Source organism: Leptonychotes weddellii, chromosome 6 (genome assembly GCF_054177405.1).
Source record: "Leptonychotes weddellii isolate Sample4059 chromosome 6, ASM5417740v2, whole genome shotgun sequence".
Taxonomy (NCBI): domain Eukaryota; kingdom Metazoa; phylum Chordata; class Mammalia; order Carnivora; family Phocidae; genus Leptonychotes; species Leptonychotes weddellii.
Genome location: NC_138374.1, coordinates 62,346,244 through 62,362,363, shown reverse-complemented (window position 1 = coordinate 62,362,363; position 16,120 = coordinate 62,346,244). Strand labels below are relative to the sequence as shown.

At 50.1% G+C, this 16,120-nt stretch overlaps 1 protein-coding gene across 11 annotated transcripts in view; it reads right to left on the bottom strand.

Moving 5' to 3' along the window:
• Window positions 1-16,120, bottom strand: part of TRIM67 (tripartite motif containing 67) — a 49,728-nt gene that overhangs the window by 12,431 nt on the left and 21,177 nt on the right. For 5 of the 11 annotated variants that reach the window (XM_081824261.1, XM_081824263.1, XM_081824266.1 and 2 more), the window contains 4 exons: window positions 3,938-4,033; window positions 2,438-2,560; window positions 1,357-1,467; window positions 77-236 (listed from right to left, as the gene is read on the bottom strand). In XM_081824261.1, coding sequence (XP_081680387.1) covers window positions 77-236; window positions 1,357-1,467; window positions 2,438-2,560; window positions 3,938-4,033 — 490 coding nt within the window. The remainder of the gene's footprint in view (window positions 1-76; window positions 237-1,356; window positions 1,468-2,437; window positions 2,561-3,937; window positions 4,034-16,120) is intronic. The other 6 variants (XM_081824262.1, XM_081824267.1, XM_081824269.1 and 3 more) reach the window with 3 other exon arrangements.

Sequence of the window (16,120 nt, the reverse complement as noted above, 5' to 3'; positions counted from 1 at the left end):
GACCCTGAGCTGCCCCCTCAGAGTGGATGCCTCTTCTGAAAGAAGCACAGACTGAACTGGGCCAACCACGGCTCACCCCTACATTTCATCTGGATGAAGTCCAGCTGGTGGATGGCCTGCAGCAGTGGCTCGCTGTCCAAGGTCAGATCAAACTCCGCAGACACTTTTGGCTCCAGGGCACCTTTGACCCACTGCTCCTGAGACACCTGGACACGCTTGATCAGAGCGTCCGAGATCTTAAAGGGGAGCACAGAGTTTAGGGTTTTGATTTGCAAAGGAAAACTCATGCAGCAAGTGGTGGGGAAGGAGGGGCTTGGTGTCTGTGGCTGGGGAGGAGGAGGGGGGCTGCGCTAGCCACGTGCTCTCAAGCCACAGCAGAGAAGATATGATCCCTGCCAGCATGACACTGAGCAAATAAAAATGCACTGTATCGTTGGAATCATATTTTAAAAGAGCAATCATCTAAATGTGAAGAAGAACTTGCTATTTAAAGATATCAGGCCAAACCATTTTGTGAAGCAAATGATTCTTTTTTAAATACGCAAAAGCAGTCTTCATTATTCTGCTTTTGCTAGATCTAGTCCTTTGCAAAGTGAAACATACCAGTGGTTTGTCCCAGGGTCTGAAGGAAGTGCTTCCTATAGCCCCAGAGTTTTGAAGCTCACTCTCCACAGTGTGTTCCCTCCAAGTTGCTCTGCTCTAAACTCCCCATCACGCCCCCAGCTCTGTTCTCCTCTACTCATTCTGACACTTGCACGTGTCCCCGAGGAGCCATGATACCATGTACCCTTCTTGGGGACTAGTCAAGGGGATTCATCGTTTTCCCCGCAGACGGAGGACTGAACCACCATCTGAATCACTGTCGTGTTCTTGAGAGCGGCTCGTGGCCCTGAGTCAGCCCGGCTGTTGGAGGGATGCCCCAGCAAGGCTGCTTGGGCTCTGCGGGTAGTGGCCATCTGTCTACGCCTGCAGGACTCTGCACATGGAGGTAATGGGCCGTGTGGATTCTGCTAACTCACTTCCTCCACCACAATCTTTCCAGCTTGTCTGGCAAAGACTGTCCTCTCCCATTTGTGGGGAAAATGTTGAGTTGGGGTCTCTGGAAGTTGAAGCATAAATGCATGACATTTTGGCCCTAGAAATTATGACATTTGACTCCCTCTTTTAATAAGGACACAGAACCAGGGTCACAGCTAGTGAGAGTCAGAGCCAAGAGGAGAGCCTAGGTCCTCTGGAATCTCTGAGCAAAGGAATATCTACTCAATTCCCTGGAAGGGACTGTCCTAAAACTTCGGCTAGTTTGGGGACTTGGAGTGGGAAGCCAAGCCTGTCTCTGTCCCCCAAGCGCAGGCTCACCTGCAGGAACCCGGAGGGGTCGTTCTCCTTGATCACCTCCAGGCAGTACTCCATCAGCCCCGTTGACTGGCGCAGCTTCAATGTGCAGTGATTGATCTGGTCCCAAACCATCTGTGATGAAAAGAACCCCTAGTGACCTTCTCATCAGAGGAAGAGCAGCTGGGCTGTAGTGGGAGTTGGAGAATTAGCACAGAGAAAGCCCTGGGAGAGGCGACCACTTTGCACCCTCTCCTCTGGCTGTTCTGCTCCTGAGCTCCATGGGCCCTCTCTCCTGGGGAATAAATGGACCCACTTCCCAACAAGCGGGCCCAATGCCTGACAGAACGAACTCTGTTCCTGAACTCTGGATAGCAGAGAAAGTGCACAGTCTGAAACTCCCCACAGGACCAGTGACCAACTTCTTATCTTACTTCTCACCTGTCATGGATGGGTTCTGCTGCTTCACTTGAAAGCCACGGACCATCCCCAACACTCATTCCTTCTTTCCTTGAAAGTATTATTTCCTAATTCATTTGGGAAATGTCTATAAAATAGGTTGAACCCCCCAAGACAATGAAGCAGTCCTCCGTCGATGCAGAGTGTTCGTGGCACCTGCCTGGACCAGGAGCCCAGTGTCCTGTGAGGGGAAACCCTCCCCTTCCCACGGTGGACATTGGTCATATTATTATTGCTCATTTGAGGGCATGAGATACTAGAGAGGGCCTGAAGAAGGGGACAGAGCTGGCGACCTGAGCAGAGTGTGGCCTCGCCACCAACCCTGGTCACTTCTGCTCTGCAAGGTGAGAGGCAGAATTCCTTAGATAGAAAACAGGACCTCAGAGAAGATGGGAGACAGTATTTCTGACCTGAGCAGGAGTGTGGGCATCTTACTGCAGCTTTGTAGGGAGAGCATGGCTTTGGGGAAAGTCACGTGAGTGTGAGCAGGTGCAGGGGCAGCTTGCTCATCCCTTCTTCGCCTCATTCATTCATTCGTCCATTCTCTCACTCAACTCATATTGACCCGGTGCCTACTGTGTACGCCACCCCACGTGCGGTGTGGAGGCTGTGATGAGGACCAGGGTGTCATCACCCAGGTACCTACCTTCAGCTTGTGCTCCCTCTCTTTGGTGACCTTGGTGAGCAGCTTGGCTTTCTGCCGAGTTAAAGCGTCGACCAGCGCATCACACTGAGCAACCAGGCAGGCTTCATAGTCCAGTCCGTTTTCCTGGGGGAGGCAGAGAGCTTTAGGGAGAAGACGTGCTGAAATCTGGCCAGTGCTAGACACAGAGAAGTATTTCAGAGAAGCTCTTGGCCAAGTCATCTGTAACATTATTACATTGGAAACAATGTGAATATGAGTCAGAGGAGGGGTACCATGAATCTTGGCACATCTCTATGGCGGAATATCTATTGTCATTCAAACCTTGTTCATTAAGAGTTTTTTTTTTTAAGCTTTTATTTATTTGACAGAGAGAGAGAGCACAAGTAGGCAGAGAGGCAAGCAGAGGGAGAGGGAGAAGCAGGCTCTCCACTGAGTAGGGAGCCTGACGTGGGGCTCGATCCCAGGACTCTGGGATCATGACCTGAGCCGAAGGCAGCCGCTTAACCGACTGAACCACCCAGGCGCCCCAAGAGTTTTTAATATCATGGAAAATGCTCATGAAAGACTGGGAAAGGGAATAAAGGGGGGGGGTTACAAGTTGTGTACGGCACAATCCCACACTGTGTGCATGTACACACGTGTGTCTAAATCATGGAGGAACATGTCAAAATGGTAAAGCGGTCACCTAAGGTGGAGAGATATCGAATTTTTTCTTAGTCCTGTCTGTTGTTCTCTACTTTCCAAGATTTCTACAATATATACTTTTGCTTTTTGTAGTCAGAAGACAGGAAAACAAAATACAGTGCTCTTGCTGTACGATCTGTCTCGGTCTTAAAACAGAATCCTTCGAGGTCTCTGAGATCAGCAAGGATTCCGAGCCCGTGCCATGGCCTGTGCTGAAGCTCTCACCGCCGGCACCCCAGAACATGACTGTGTGTCCCTTCCGGTTCATCATCTCTGTGAACCAGTCCTCCATGCATGCGCATGCATGCAGAGCACACGCGTGTGCACTCTCTCCTGCAGACAGCTCCTGTGGCCAGAGACTGGGCCTTCTTGATCTGTATTGGGCTCAGTATGGGACACAATACGGGTGCTCGGTACACACATGGATTTAGTAAATGATGCATTGGTATTTTGATGCACTGATTCCCTGCCTCTGAGGCTATGCAGTAGGACAATTAAACCTTCTTTTTTTTTTTTTAAAGATTTTATTTATTTATTTGACAGAGAGAGACACAGCAAGAGAGAGAGCACAAGCAGGGGGAGTGGGAGAGGGAGAAGCAGGCTTCCCGCGGAGCAGGGAGCCCGATGCGGGGCTCGATCCCAGGACCCTGGGATCATGACCTGAGCCGAAGGCAGACGCTTAACGACTGAGCCACCCAGGCGCCCCGACAATTAAACCTTCTACAAAATGCTCGCCACAGGACTGTCCCTTCCCTCTTGCCACTTCTCGTCTGCTTCCTACACTAACTGCCCTCCCGGGGCTGGCGCTCTCCTCACCTGGATCTGCTGCAGGATGTTCTTCAGCTGGACCAGAAACTCCTTTGCTTCTTTCGCCTTATCGGAAACCCCATTTAAGGCCTGGGACAGTTGGGCCTAAAAAGATATCGTGTGTTGAAAAGGCAAATTAGGGGTGAACAGCATACAGTTTGTTCTTCACCAGCAAGGCTGGTGCGTGTAGGTGAGGGGCTGGGCCGGTTCCCCCATGCCCCCATTCCTCATGTATGCAGAGACCACTACTGACTCATGGGCCCTAAACAGTTGCTTATTCCTCCAGCAACAGTTGACAAATGTTGATTGACCTACACTCTTCTGTCTGGACCCCAAAGCTGGACAGAGGTAAGGAGCGTTCCGCTAATTTGTTGAGGCTGACTGGTCTGCTCCTGATGTTTGCAGAACCCAGGACCAGAAGGCAAATAGAGCCCTCTCCTCCCACGGTAGTTCTATCCCTTATCAGTAGGACCCTCAGATGCTTACGTATGGACATCCCAGGTCCCAGCCACCCCACCCCATCCTTATTCGTCTTTTGGCCTGGGTGGGGGTAGGGCAGGGAAGAGGCCTGCCGGCCCTAGAAATGGGCTGGAGCCATCTGGACTGGGAACCCTGAGGCATTGTCTAGAGGTGGGATACGGGCTCTACGGTAGTCCCCTTAACCCTCGGGACCCCTCTCCTTGCAGAGAGCGGTGTGGACAGAGGAGGCCCAGAGGTGGAGCTGCCGGCCCGGATGGAATCTATGGCCTTTAGCATTAGGCTTCTTTTTAACAAAATGTACACACACACACACAATCAAATTTGTCTCCAAACCTAGCTATCACAGAGACTGATGACCTTGATTGTTAAGCATGTTAACCATGAGTCATATTTTTCTAATTAAAAAGCTGAAGATGGGGCCAGAAAGGCCAGGGTCATATCCTTGCCCCTCCCTTGCTTTCTTGAGGTCATTGCTCAAATGTCTCCTGGTCAGTGAGGCCTTTCCTGATGACCCCATAAAATAGCCCTCTTCTCTCACCCTGCTTTGTTCTTTATAATGCTCATCACCCCTCGACATAGCTTTGTTTACTGGTTGTCTCCCCACGCTCGAATGTAAGCCCCCTAGCACAGGGAACTTGCCTGGTTTGTTCACATCTAGGAGCCCCTGGCACATGGTAGCATTGCATGAATATTTGTGGAATGAATGAATCAGTGGTTGGTATTCTTTAGACCATACCAAGGATCCTCCGAGTGTGGTTCCTGGACCAGCAGCCTCAGGGGCACCTGTCACCTGGGGCTTTGTTTGAAATGCAACTTTTATGGCCCCATCTCTGGGCCTGCTGATCAGAAACTGGAAAGGAAGGGCCAGAGCCTGTCTTTTATGAAGCCCTTGAAGGGGATCTAATGTCTTTTGAGATCCACTGAACTGTACAAACACAGCCTGGCTGAGCATCTCTGAGGACCGTGGTCACTAAAGCCATGGAGTAGAAGAGATGACTCAGGGAAACATGCGGAAAGAGAAGCAGGGGGCCTCAGACCTAGGGAGCACCAACAACACTGAAGGTGAGGTCAAGGTGAAGTTTGGGCTCGGTCCTGCTCGGTCCTTTCTCCACTGCCTTCCCCATCCCTACCCCTGCCCCAGGTGGTTTAGACTCCTCCCTCCATGGCTCACCCAGAGTGTGCCTCTTTCTTTCTTTCTTTCTTTCTTTCTTTCTTTCTTTCTTTCTTTCTTTCTTTCTTTCTTTCTTTCTTTCTTTCTTTCTTTCTTCTTTCTTTTTTTTTAATTTAAATTTTAGGTAGTGAACAGACAGTGCGATATTGGTTTCTGGAGTAGAATTCAGTGATTCCTCACTTACATACAACACCCAGTCCTCATCACAACACGCACCCTCCTTAATCCCCATCCCCAGTGCCACTGTCTATTGCAAGTATCGATGCACAAAGATGAGCCAATCAAACTTACGGGGATGACAGAAGAGTTCTATGTCTGCTCTGTCCAATTCGGCAGCCACCAGCCATGTGTGGTACCCAGCATTGAAAGGCCCCTAATGTAATTCAGGAGCTCCATTTTACATTTTATTTAGTTTAAGCTTCAACCCCCACAGGTGGCCCCTGGCTACTGTTCTGGACAGCACAGGTCCCTGTACCCGTCCTGGGAGGGGCGCAGGTCCTAGGACAACTTGGCCCATCCCCAGATAGCTGCACCCACAAAGGAAACTGAGAAGTCAGCATTGTTCATGGGCCCCAAGGGGATCATTAACAACAGGGATTTTATTTATTTTTTATTTATTTTTATTATTACTTTTTTTATTATGTTATGTTAGTCACCATACAGTACATCATTAGTTTTTGATGTAGTTTCCATGATTCATTATTTGCGTATAACATGCAGTGCTCTTTCACTTTTTTAAAAAAGATTTATTTATTTATGTGAGAGAGAAAGAGAGAGAGAGTGCGTGAGCATGAGCAGGGGGAGGGGCAGAGGGAGAAAGAGAATCTCTAGCAGACTCCCCACTGAGCGCAGGGCCAGACGAGGGGATCAATCTCACAACCCTGAGATCATGACCTGAGCTGAAATCAAGAGTTGGACTCTTAACCGACTGAGCCCTCCAGGTGCCCCAACAAAAAGGATTTTATTTATCTATTTATTTTTAAAGATTTTATTTATTTATTTGACAGAGAGAGACACAGCGAGAGAGGGAACACAAGCAGGGGGAGAGGGAAAGGGAGAAGCAGGCTTCCCAGCGAGCAGGGGCACTGGGATCATGACCTGAGCCGAAGGCAGATGTTTAACGACTGAGCCACCCAGGCGCCCCCAACAACAAGGATTTTAAATTGAAGTCTATCAGTGTCTAGAAAAGTGTAGCACTTCCTTCCCTATTCCAGTTTCCAAAACATGGGGCCCACAGAGGCTGCACCAGTTCCTTCCCCAAGGAGGGGCCCATCTCCTGTTAACCTATATAGTCTTTGAGGCTGGGGACTTTGTCTTTTGTCTTTGCATTTCTAGCCAGTGGTGCCGCCACAAAGGAGGGGCGCAGAAAATGCTCACTGACTGATGGTGATTGCTTGACTGGAGGTATATGCTAACGCAGGACAGATCCCGGTAACTCCATCACGGCTGCTCACGCCCTTTGCCAGAGAGGAGCCCCGAGTGCCGCCTTAGTGAGGGTCCTCCACCCTCTGGCTGGCACTTGGCACCAGCTCAGCTCTGTCCCCGCTCCAGCCATCCAGTGCCAGCCTCCCAGCAGCCCAGCCCACTGCCAGGCCCGTCCACCTGCTTCCTCCTTGGCAAGTAGACCAAGGAGCGTGGCTGGGAGCCCGAGAACAGAGTGGTTTTGAAGGACACCAGTGACCTTAGGCCAATACCCAGCTCAAAGGGGAATAATCTCACAGCTCAGTAGACACTGCTGCCAGGCACACCAGCCTTGCTGCCTGACCTTTCCCGCCCCTTCTTCTCAATGCCCCCTGGAGGGGCTACCTGAGCACAAACCATCCCAGGGTCCAGCAGTGTGTTCATTTGCCTGAGGGTTCCTGCACCCTGGTCTCCCATTATCTCCATGGAAGAACCCCTGATGGCAGTGTGAGTGCTGGGGCGGGGCGGGGGGTGGGCACTAGGTGATGTCCTGCAAGCACACACTTATACTTTTCTTGACCTTGATTGTTTCATCTATGAAATGGGCACAAGTCACCTCTACCTGCCCAGGGGATAGCATTGTGGAAGTTGGACCTGGGTGTTCTAGTGGAAAAGGAGCAAAGGTTTTTGGGGTGAATGTGGAAATCATTTTTTAAGAGGCAAATGGTTTATTTGTTGGCTTTGTGTTAGGGGTTTACAGCATATTGTATTTTGCTTCTGTTTTATTTATTTATTTATTTGTTTGTTTACTTATATATTTATTTATAGACATGTGTTTCCTCTTTTCCCTGGGGACTGTTTGGAGTACTAGCTGTGGACACTGAAAATTGTCCCTTTCTGGTCTGAGAGAAGAGCCTGCGGTCTGAGAAATGAGAATGGGTTGTGTTGTCTCTTTGTTTGGCGACTATACCAAACTCTTGAAAAGAAAGGAAATATCCAGGCAGAAGATGAATGTTTTTCATGATTGAGTGGATTTTTAAAGTATTTTAATTCCAGGATGGTCAACATCCAGTGTTATATTAGTTTCAGGTGTACAATACAGTGATTCATGGCTGAATGGATTTTTTTTAAGTAGGCTCCATGCCCAGTGTGGAGCCCAGCATGGGGCTCAAACTCACAACCATGAGACCAAGACCCAGGCTGGAATCAAGAGTCAGACACCCATCTGACAGAGCCACCCAGGCGCCCCATGACTGAATGGATTTTAATCTGCATCAGAAAGTTGCATTTTATGTCTTCCTATTCTTTGAAGGTTAGAATTACGTTCCTGTAAGTATTTCCGAGCTGGGTCAAAGCAACAGTCTGCCTGGCCCAGCATTACGTGTTCACCGGCAGCTCCAAGGAGCCACTTCTAGGTACACAGGGCCCTCGTCTTCCATTCTGGATGGTGGAGCAGTGCATTATAATGCATGAGGCATGAGGACTCTGGGCTAGTATGGTTCAAATCCAGGCTCCATCACTGGTTAGTTGGGCATCTTCATCTCTTTGTTCTACAGTGTCCTCCCCTATAAGATGGGAAGGATGGTAATAACCCCTACCTCCAAAGATGTCTTATGATTATGCTTAGTAATGTAACTCAAGCATTCCCGAAATCCTCTTTAATTGTGAAACCCAGGTCTGCCATATATGAATTGTTGCGGACTGAATGTTTGTGTTCCCCGAAAATCCATACGTGAAGGCCCTAACCCCCAATGTGACGGTATTTGGTCGTGGGCCTTTGGGAGGTAATTTGGTCATGTGGGTGGAGCTCCCATGATGGCATTCGTGTCCTTAGAGGAAGAGGCAGGAGAAATATCTTTCTCTCTCTCTCTTCTTGCACACGTACCAAGGAAAGACCATGTGAGGACACAGTCTATGGGTGGCCAGCCAGAGATAAGGCAGGAAGAGAGGCTCAATAGGAACTGACTCAGCCAGCACCTGGATCTTGGACTTGCAGCCTCCAGAACAGTAAGAATGGATCTGTTGTTGAAGCCACTCACTCTGTGGTATTTTGTTACAGCAGCTTGAATAGCCTAAGGCATGCATTTATCTAAATTATCTAACTGGGGGCGCCTGGGTGGCTCAGTTGGTTAGGTGTCTGACTCTTGATTTCAGCTTGGGTCTTGGTCTCAGGGTCCTGGGATCGAGCCCCTCGTCAGGGTCCCTGCTCAGGGGGGAATCTGCTTCTCCCTCTCCCTTTGCCCAGCCCCGCCCCCGCTCGTTCTGTCTCTCTCTCGAATAAATACATAAAATCTTAAAAAAAATAAATTGCCTAATTGGGATCTATTACAGTTTGGGTTCAAATGGCCTCAGAGATAATTCTATGTTTGTCATGGTCTCTGTGCGCGGGCTCCTAAGCTGCTTCCTTTCCAACCTGGTCCTTGTTCTCTCACATCTGGTTACCCAGCAGGGGGGCAGGGGGGCAGGAGGTTAGAACCAAGGATCTAGACATGGCTCAGTCCAGCCTCTCATTTCACACACACAGAAACTGAGCTTCTAGTAAAAGGTGACCGTAAAGAGTGCACACACAGATGAGTGCGTTCCCTTTGATGGTAGAAGGCACACTCTGTATGGGTGGCATGCCTTACACACAGTGGACACTCATTAAATGTTTCTTTTGTGAAGTTGCCCAAGGTCATACAGCTTACTAGAAGCCATTCTGGTTTGAATGTAAAAGCTCGAGAAAGTCGGTGCCTCTCTCAAGGAAGCTATTGTCCATAGGCTTGAAGGGGGTGGAGGAATAAGAGCCATGTTGTTATTATTTTTTTAAAGATTTTATCTATCTATCTATCTATCTATCTATCTATCTATCTATCTATCATCTATCTATCTATCTATCTATCTATCTATCTATCTATCTATCTATTATCTATCTATCTATCTATCTATCTATCTATCTATCTATCTATCATCTATTTAGAGAGTGCAAGCAGGGGAAGGGGCAGAGGGAGAGAGGGAATCTCAAGCTAACTCTGGAGCTGAGTGCTGAGATCATGACCTGAGCAGAAATCAAGAGTCAGATGCTTAACTAAGCCACCCAGGTGCCCTGAGACCCATCTTATTACAATGTCCATTTGTGTGCATCTAACATCATCACTTAAGTTTGAAGAACATTTTCCCCACGAGCTAGGGAATCCTTCCTTTTAGCGCTATAGACCCCACTGCTAAATGAGAGAAGGCAAGGCCCCCAGTAGTGCCTGTCTACTGGGGTGTAAGGTGGGGCTTTGAGTTTAAGGCTGCCCACATGCAGTGATAGGGGCAATGTCCGATTACATGCTGAAGATCACCACTTAAAGGTCATGCCAGAAAACTGAATCCCACACATCCAAGTAACCTCTTGACCATTGTCTCTCAAACTCAGCCCTGACCATGGCATTTCCCTTCTCACCAACGTTCTCCACTCCCCACTGAATCAAGGTCCTGTCCCAGGCTCTGGACGTTGTCGCCCTCTGTAGTGTCACCTCCCAGGGCTGCCCATGTGGTTTCTACCCTTCAGTCAGACTAGGATCGGCCACCCCTGGGCTTCTGTCCTCCCCGCCTTGGCTCCTGTAGTGCCCTCTGCCTCATAAGCTCTCTTGCTCAAGTTTTGCATGTTCTTGCCTGCTAACATCCCATCCATCTGTACAGACCCTTCCCAAATGCCACCTCTTCCTGAAGCTTTTGCTACCCTCCCCAAAGGAAGTGTGCCCTTTGATCTCAGACTGGGCTGGCTTCTAGGACACAGCTCACTGTCTTTGAGACATGTGGCCCAGGAGTGCATTGGCTTTCCTGCTCTGTTGGCCAATCCCAGGCCCCCGATGTCTGGCAAGCTTGTCCTATGCATGTTGTGTGGAGAACACCGTGCCTTACACTTAGAATGTGCTGCATAAATAGCTGTGTCAGTGAGTTGATTTTGTTCTAGATTTTGTCTGACTAGCTCCCTTGAGCTACGCAAGACTCAGTTCTCCCACATGCTGGGCATAATTAAAATGGCCATGTGGTCCCTCCGAACCCACCGTTTCTAGGGCACAGAGCCCCATATGGTACTGGGCGCTGGCAGTCTGACCCTACCCTGCTGATCGAGATGCTTTTCATGACTTGTGGGTCTTAACTCTTTCTAGTTAACTGCCACCACTGATCCACCCAAATGTCACCATACTAGGTGGGACATACTGATGTCCTTCCATGCCTGGCGTCTCAAGCATTCTTTCACCTAGTCCTGCTCACTCCCTTTTCTGAGCGACCTGCCAACAGCTGGAGAAGCCCTGTCCCAGAGCAGCATCCCCTCTCCAGATGGCAGAGAGCAGCTCTGTTTTCCAGTCTTCTCCAAACTGCTAGCCACAGGCTTGAAGAGCTCAGTAACCAAATAAACAAAACTGTCCTAGTGGTCAGCCTAAATTAAGCCTTGGAAACCCAATGGTGGGCCTTACTATTGAAACAGATGTAGTGACAGAGCCAGAGACTGGAATACCTAGCACCCGTCTCCCGGGGGACAACTCATAGGGACAGGCAGGTGCAGGGGGGTCCTGGGAGAGGGGAGGGGATTGGCCCACACAGGGTGCTAAGATGGGAATGGGGACACCCCCTCTCCCCAATGAGGTAGTGGCAGCCAGACCTCCCAGATTCCTTGACCTCGTAAGATCCTTCTTTCCCAGTCGGCTCCCAGGACCCAGTGCCCACCCCCAAGGGGCCAGGTTATAGAGACTTTGTTCCACAGGGTCTGGAGGGTGTGGAGGACTGATGCTAAGGGAACAGGACTCTCAGGTAGAAGTCCACTTAGGGAAAGATCAGACCAGTCTTTGCTGGGAGAGGAGCAATGCTGGATGGCAAGCCTCTTCTGTGTCTACTGTGGGCCACAGGCTAAGGGGACCCCCCCCTCAAGTAGCAGAAAATATCTTTGGTGGAAGAACTAAGCAACCAGGGGTTACCCAGGCAGCTTCTTTCCAGTGGATGTGGCCCAGATTTGAGGGGGGAGTCCCCTGAGGCTAGACAGCATAGAGGATCAGCTCTGTCCCCAGTGACTCGTATGTTTCTGGCCACTGAGCCAGTAAGGAGGAGACATGGTATTTGAATGGGGCTCTAGATGCTGATCCAGTGCTCTGTTCTGTGATCCGCCAAATCCAGAACCTCTAGATGGAGGCTGTTGCTGTGACCCTGTCCACATCGAAGAACTGTATCTATGAAGACCCTGCCTGCCCTTACTGCCCCCACCCAGGGCTGACGCAAAATAAGCGAATACTGTGAGGGGATCTACCTTTCCTTGATTTCTCAGACTTATTCAGTTGCCCTGGTTGTGAGTTCTTAGGGTGTATTAGTTTCTTGCTGCTGCTAGACAAGTTACCATAAACTTAGTGGCCTGAGTCAATACTGGGTTTATTCGCTTACAGTTCTGGAGTCTTGCAGAGCTAAAATCAAGGTGTCAGCAGGGCTGGTTCCTTCTGGAGAATCTAAGGGAGAATCTGTTTCCCTGACTCTATCACCGTCTAGAGGCACATAGACCCCCGGGCTCCTGGCCCTTCCTCCATTGGTCAGCCTCCTGCTGTGTCCTCGGGTCTCCTACTACTAACTCTGGCCTCCTCCCTCCTCTTACATGGATCCTCATGATGACATCAGACCCAGATGAGTAATCCAGAACCACCTCCTTATCTCAAACTCCTTACACCTGCAAAGTCCTTTTTACCATATAAGGTCACATATTCACAGGTTCGGGGATTGGGACGGGGGCGTCCTTGGGGGCCGTAATTCAGCCTGCCATACCTGGCAACTGAACTTATCCTTTCCAATCTCATCTCGCGTGTGATCACTGGAATGTTCAGTGTCTGACACCTCAGAGGCCCGCGCTTGGGTGAGGTCACGTTGGGTGTATTCAGTGTTGTATTCCCAGCTCCCGGCCAGGTGCCTGGCACACAGTAGTGACCAGAAATGGTGCCTGACTGAAGGCCTGTTTCCACTTGGATCCCCTGTTCCTTACGGAGGGCACGGGGCAGGTATGAGGACAAGACCCATCCATGAAAGACCCGCCCTCTGAGGCCAGAAGCGGGGGTCCTACTGAGATGGCTGTAGTTCGTGTGCCTCAGAGCACACTCTGGCTGCCTGAACCCGGCGGCAAGTTGTCCTCTCTTGCAGTGGCACAGCTCCCTGACACTGGGGACGTCCCATCAACAGCAACAGTAACAAGGGATAACATTCCCTAAGTGCCAAGCCTTTCCATGCCTAATTTAGCTGATTGCTCACAACCTCTCAGGGAGGTGCTATTATTATTATCCTCATTTTATAGCAGAGAGGATTGAGGCTCAGAGAGGTGAAGTAGTTTTCTCCAGATCACACAGCTGGAAAGTGGCAGAGCCAGGGCTCAAAGCCAGGTTTTTCTGGACCCAAAGCCCAGGCACTTAGCTCATGCTGCTTTCAGATACTCAACCAACATGGAGGAAGAAGAAACCTGATCTTCCACCAACACTCCTTGGAGGCAGGGCTGGTGGGCTGGGACAGCCCCTCATCGCTGGCTGCATCTTTAGTCTTGAACAGATCCCCGTCCCCGACATTCTGTCTGTTCAGGCGGGGCTGCCTACCTCCCAATGTCTCAGGAATTTGTCAGACCTGAGCTCCATTCTCCACTCCATGAAAATTTCAGATATGCAGTGGCCATAGCAACTTTCCAGAGGTCAAAGTGACATTCTTGGGCGATGCACCTGCACAGCCTAGTGGCCCTCCCACAGGTGGAGGAGATGCTGACCAGCACTTAACTTCCCACTCCAGCGTTGCCCAGGGGTGGGCTTAGTGGGGAAAGCGGGAGAGCCGAGAGTGCACCCGGTAGGTAGAGGATAGGGTCGGCATGTCATCCCCACACCTCATTCAACCTTGGTCCTAATGCAGTTGAGGGATGGGAGGGATTGTGTGGACACAGTCATAGAACATAGTTCTCAAAAAGATGTTTCTATTTATGATTCTGACACCATTTTCAATGTGTGGGTTCTTTCCCCTGCACCGAGCAACACCAGCTGGGTGTGCACCAATTCAACTCAATACCTGGAGACAGCATCAGATCCCATAGGTTAAGGGCTCAGTCCTACAAGACTGTCCACCACCCACTTCAGATGCCAATCTCAAGCCCACGTGTCACCTCTGATTCTGGCAGATGGGCTATAGATCAGAGGTTCCCATGACCCCCTCCTCGGGTTTGATTAATTTCCTAGAGCAGCATCCAGAACTCAGAGACACACTTTACTTACTAGATTACTAGTCTGTTAAAATGGGATAAAACTCAGGATCGGTTAGATGGAAGAGATCATAGGGTAAGGCTGGTGCCTGGAGAGGCGCGAGCATGAAGACGTACCCACATCCCACCCAAGCAGGTGGCCTCCTCACCCTCCCAGGGTAAAATCCAACTCCCCCCTTGGGGAGTCCAAGCCCACTGGGACCTTTCCCATGCACCTTCTGAAATGTTCCCTCCTGCTGTGTAAGGGATGAGGACCCAGCAACTGGGACACCAATGGGTGACACAGTGGTGACCTTCCAGCCTCATCATTTCCCCGGGCAGCTTCTGAGCTTCTCATTCTTAGATTTATCTTCTGTTCAAGATTCGTGTGCCTGGTAAGATTAGCACACTGTTGACCTTGGTGATCAGGCAGACAAGGATGCTACGGGAATATGTTGGTAGGACAGGCCTCTGGCAGGGGATAGAAGCACACCAGATGGCCAGAGCATCCATCATCCCAGCCAGTGGGGTGCCACGTGGGGAGAGGCTGCCATTTTCCTGCAGTCAAGATACTTCTCAGCTCAAGCCCTCACCTTTGATCAGCCTCAAGGGGGCTTTATGGGTTGAATTGTGTCCTCCCAAAAAGATATGTTGGAGTTCTAACCCTAGTACCTCAGAATGTGACCTTATCTGGAGATGGGGTCTTTAAAGAGGTATTCAAGTTAAAATGAGGCCCTTAGGTGGGCCCTAATCCAATAAGACTGGTGTCCTTAGATACAGGGGAAGTTTGACACAGAGATAGACACACATGGAGGGAGGTCACCACGTAAAGACGGGGTGATGCAGCCACAGGCCAAGGAGCTACCAGAAGCTGGGAGAGAGGCCTGGAACCAATCCCTCCCTAGAGCCTTTGAAGGAAGTGGCCTTGTGTCACCTTCGTTTCAAACTTCTGACCCCCAGAACCGCAAGAGAATAAATTTTCAGTCTCCTAAGTCATGTAGTCTGTGGGACTCTGTTAGGGCAGCCCCAGCAAAATGCAAAAAGGTCTAAGTAGGACTTTCACAGATGTCCTGCTTTAGCCATAAACCTGGAGTTGATCCTCATCTGTTCTGCTCTGCCTGGAAATGCATTCCTCCTTCTATAAAAAAATCCCATCTCTGCCAGAATGTCTCTCCTTCCAAACCCCAGGTTCAAGGTTTTCTCTCCGGTGGCTCAAGCAAAACAAAGTCAGAACTTCTCAGCCTGGCTGTCAACACTTTCATCCATTCATCGCTCTTCACTCAACAACCATCTGTTGGCCTCCTACAGATGAGGATGGGTCGGAAGAATCAGCACCTTCTCCCTCCCTGGGCTCACTTGCAACCCAAGCACCTACCTTCTGGCAGATCCATGACCCTGAGCTCTTGTCCCAGCTGTCACTTCCACTGAGGATGTCCATCTTCAGTCCTGCTCAGCTTGCCCAAGTCCCACTCCAAGTTCTCCTCTTCCACGAAGTCTTCCAAGAGTCCATGCGTTTGTGGGGCCCCTTCTCCACTGTCCTCCCTCAGCCTCTCACTTTCCCCCAGGGCTAGTCCTTGTCACTGTCTGTCTTGAGATCCAGTTACTCGTCTACCTGCCGGTGTCACTCACTGGCCCAGGACTGCCAGGTGAGCAGTGAATTCCTCTTTGTGTCTCCAGTACTGTACCCGCACAGAACAGACACTCACTAGTGTCTGTGAATTGCTCACTCGTGAATAATGAATCGACCAAATCTAGTGCATGGGCTCCGGGGCAGCAGAAGAGCAAGGATGAGTCTTTGTTCCCTTGGGTGGGGCTCAGGGGCAGCGCTGTAGACTGAGGTTCTATTTCTAGAGCTATGATGCCTTATTCCTGACATGGCCTCACCTCCCGGCCTGCCCTGTCTGGCTCATCCCAGTTTTGTGGCCTC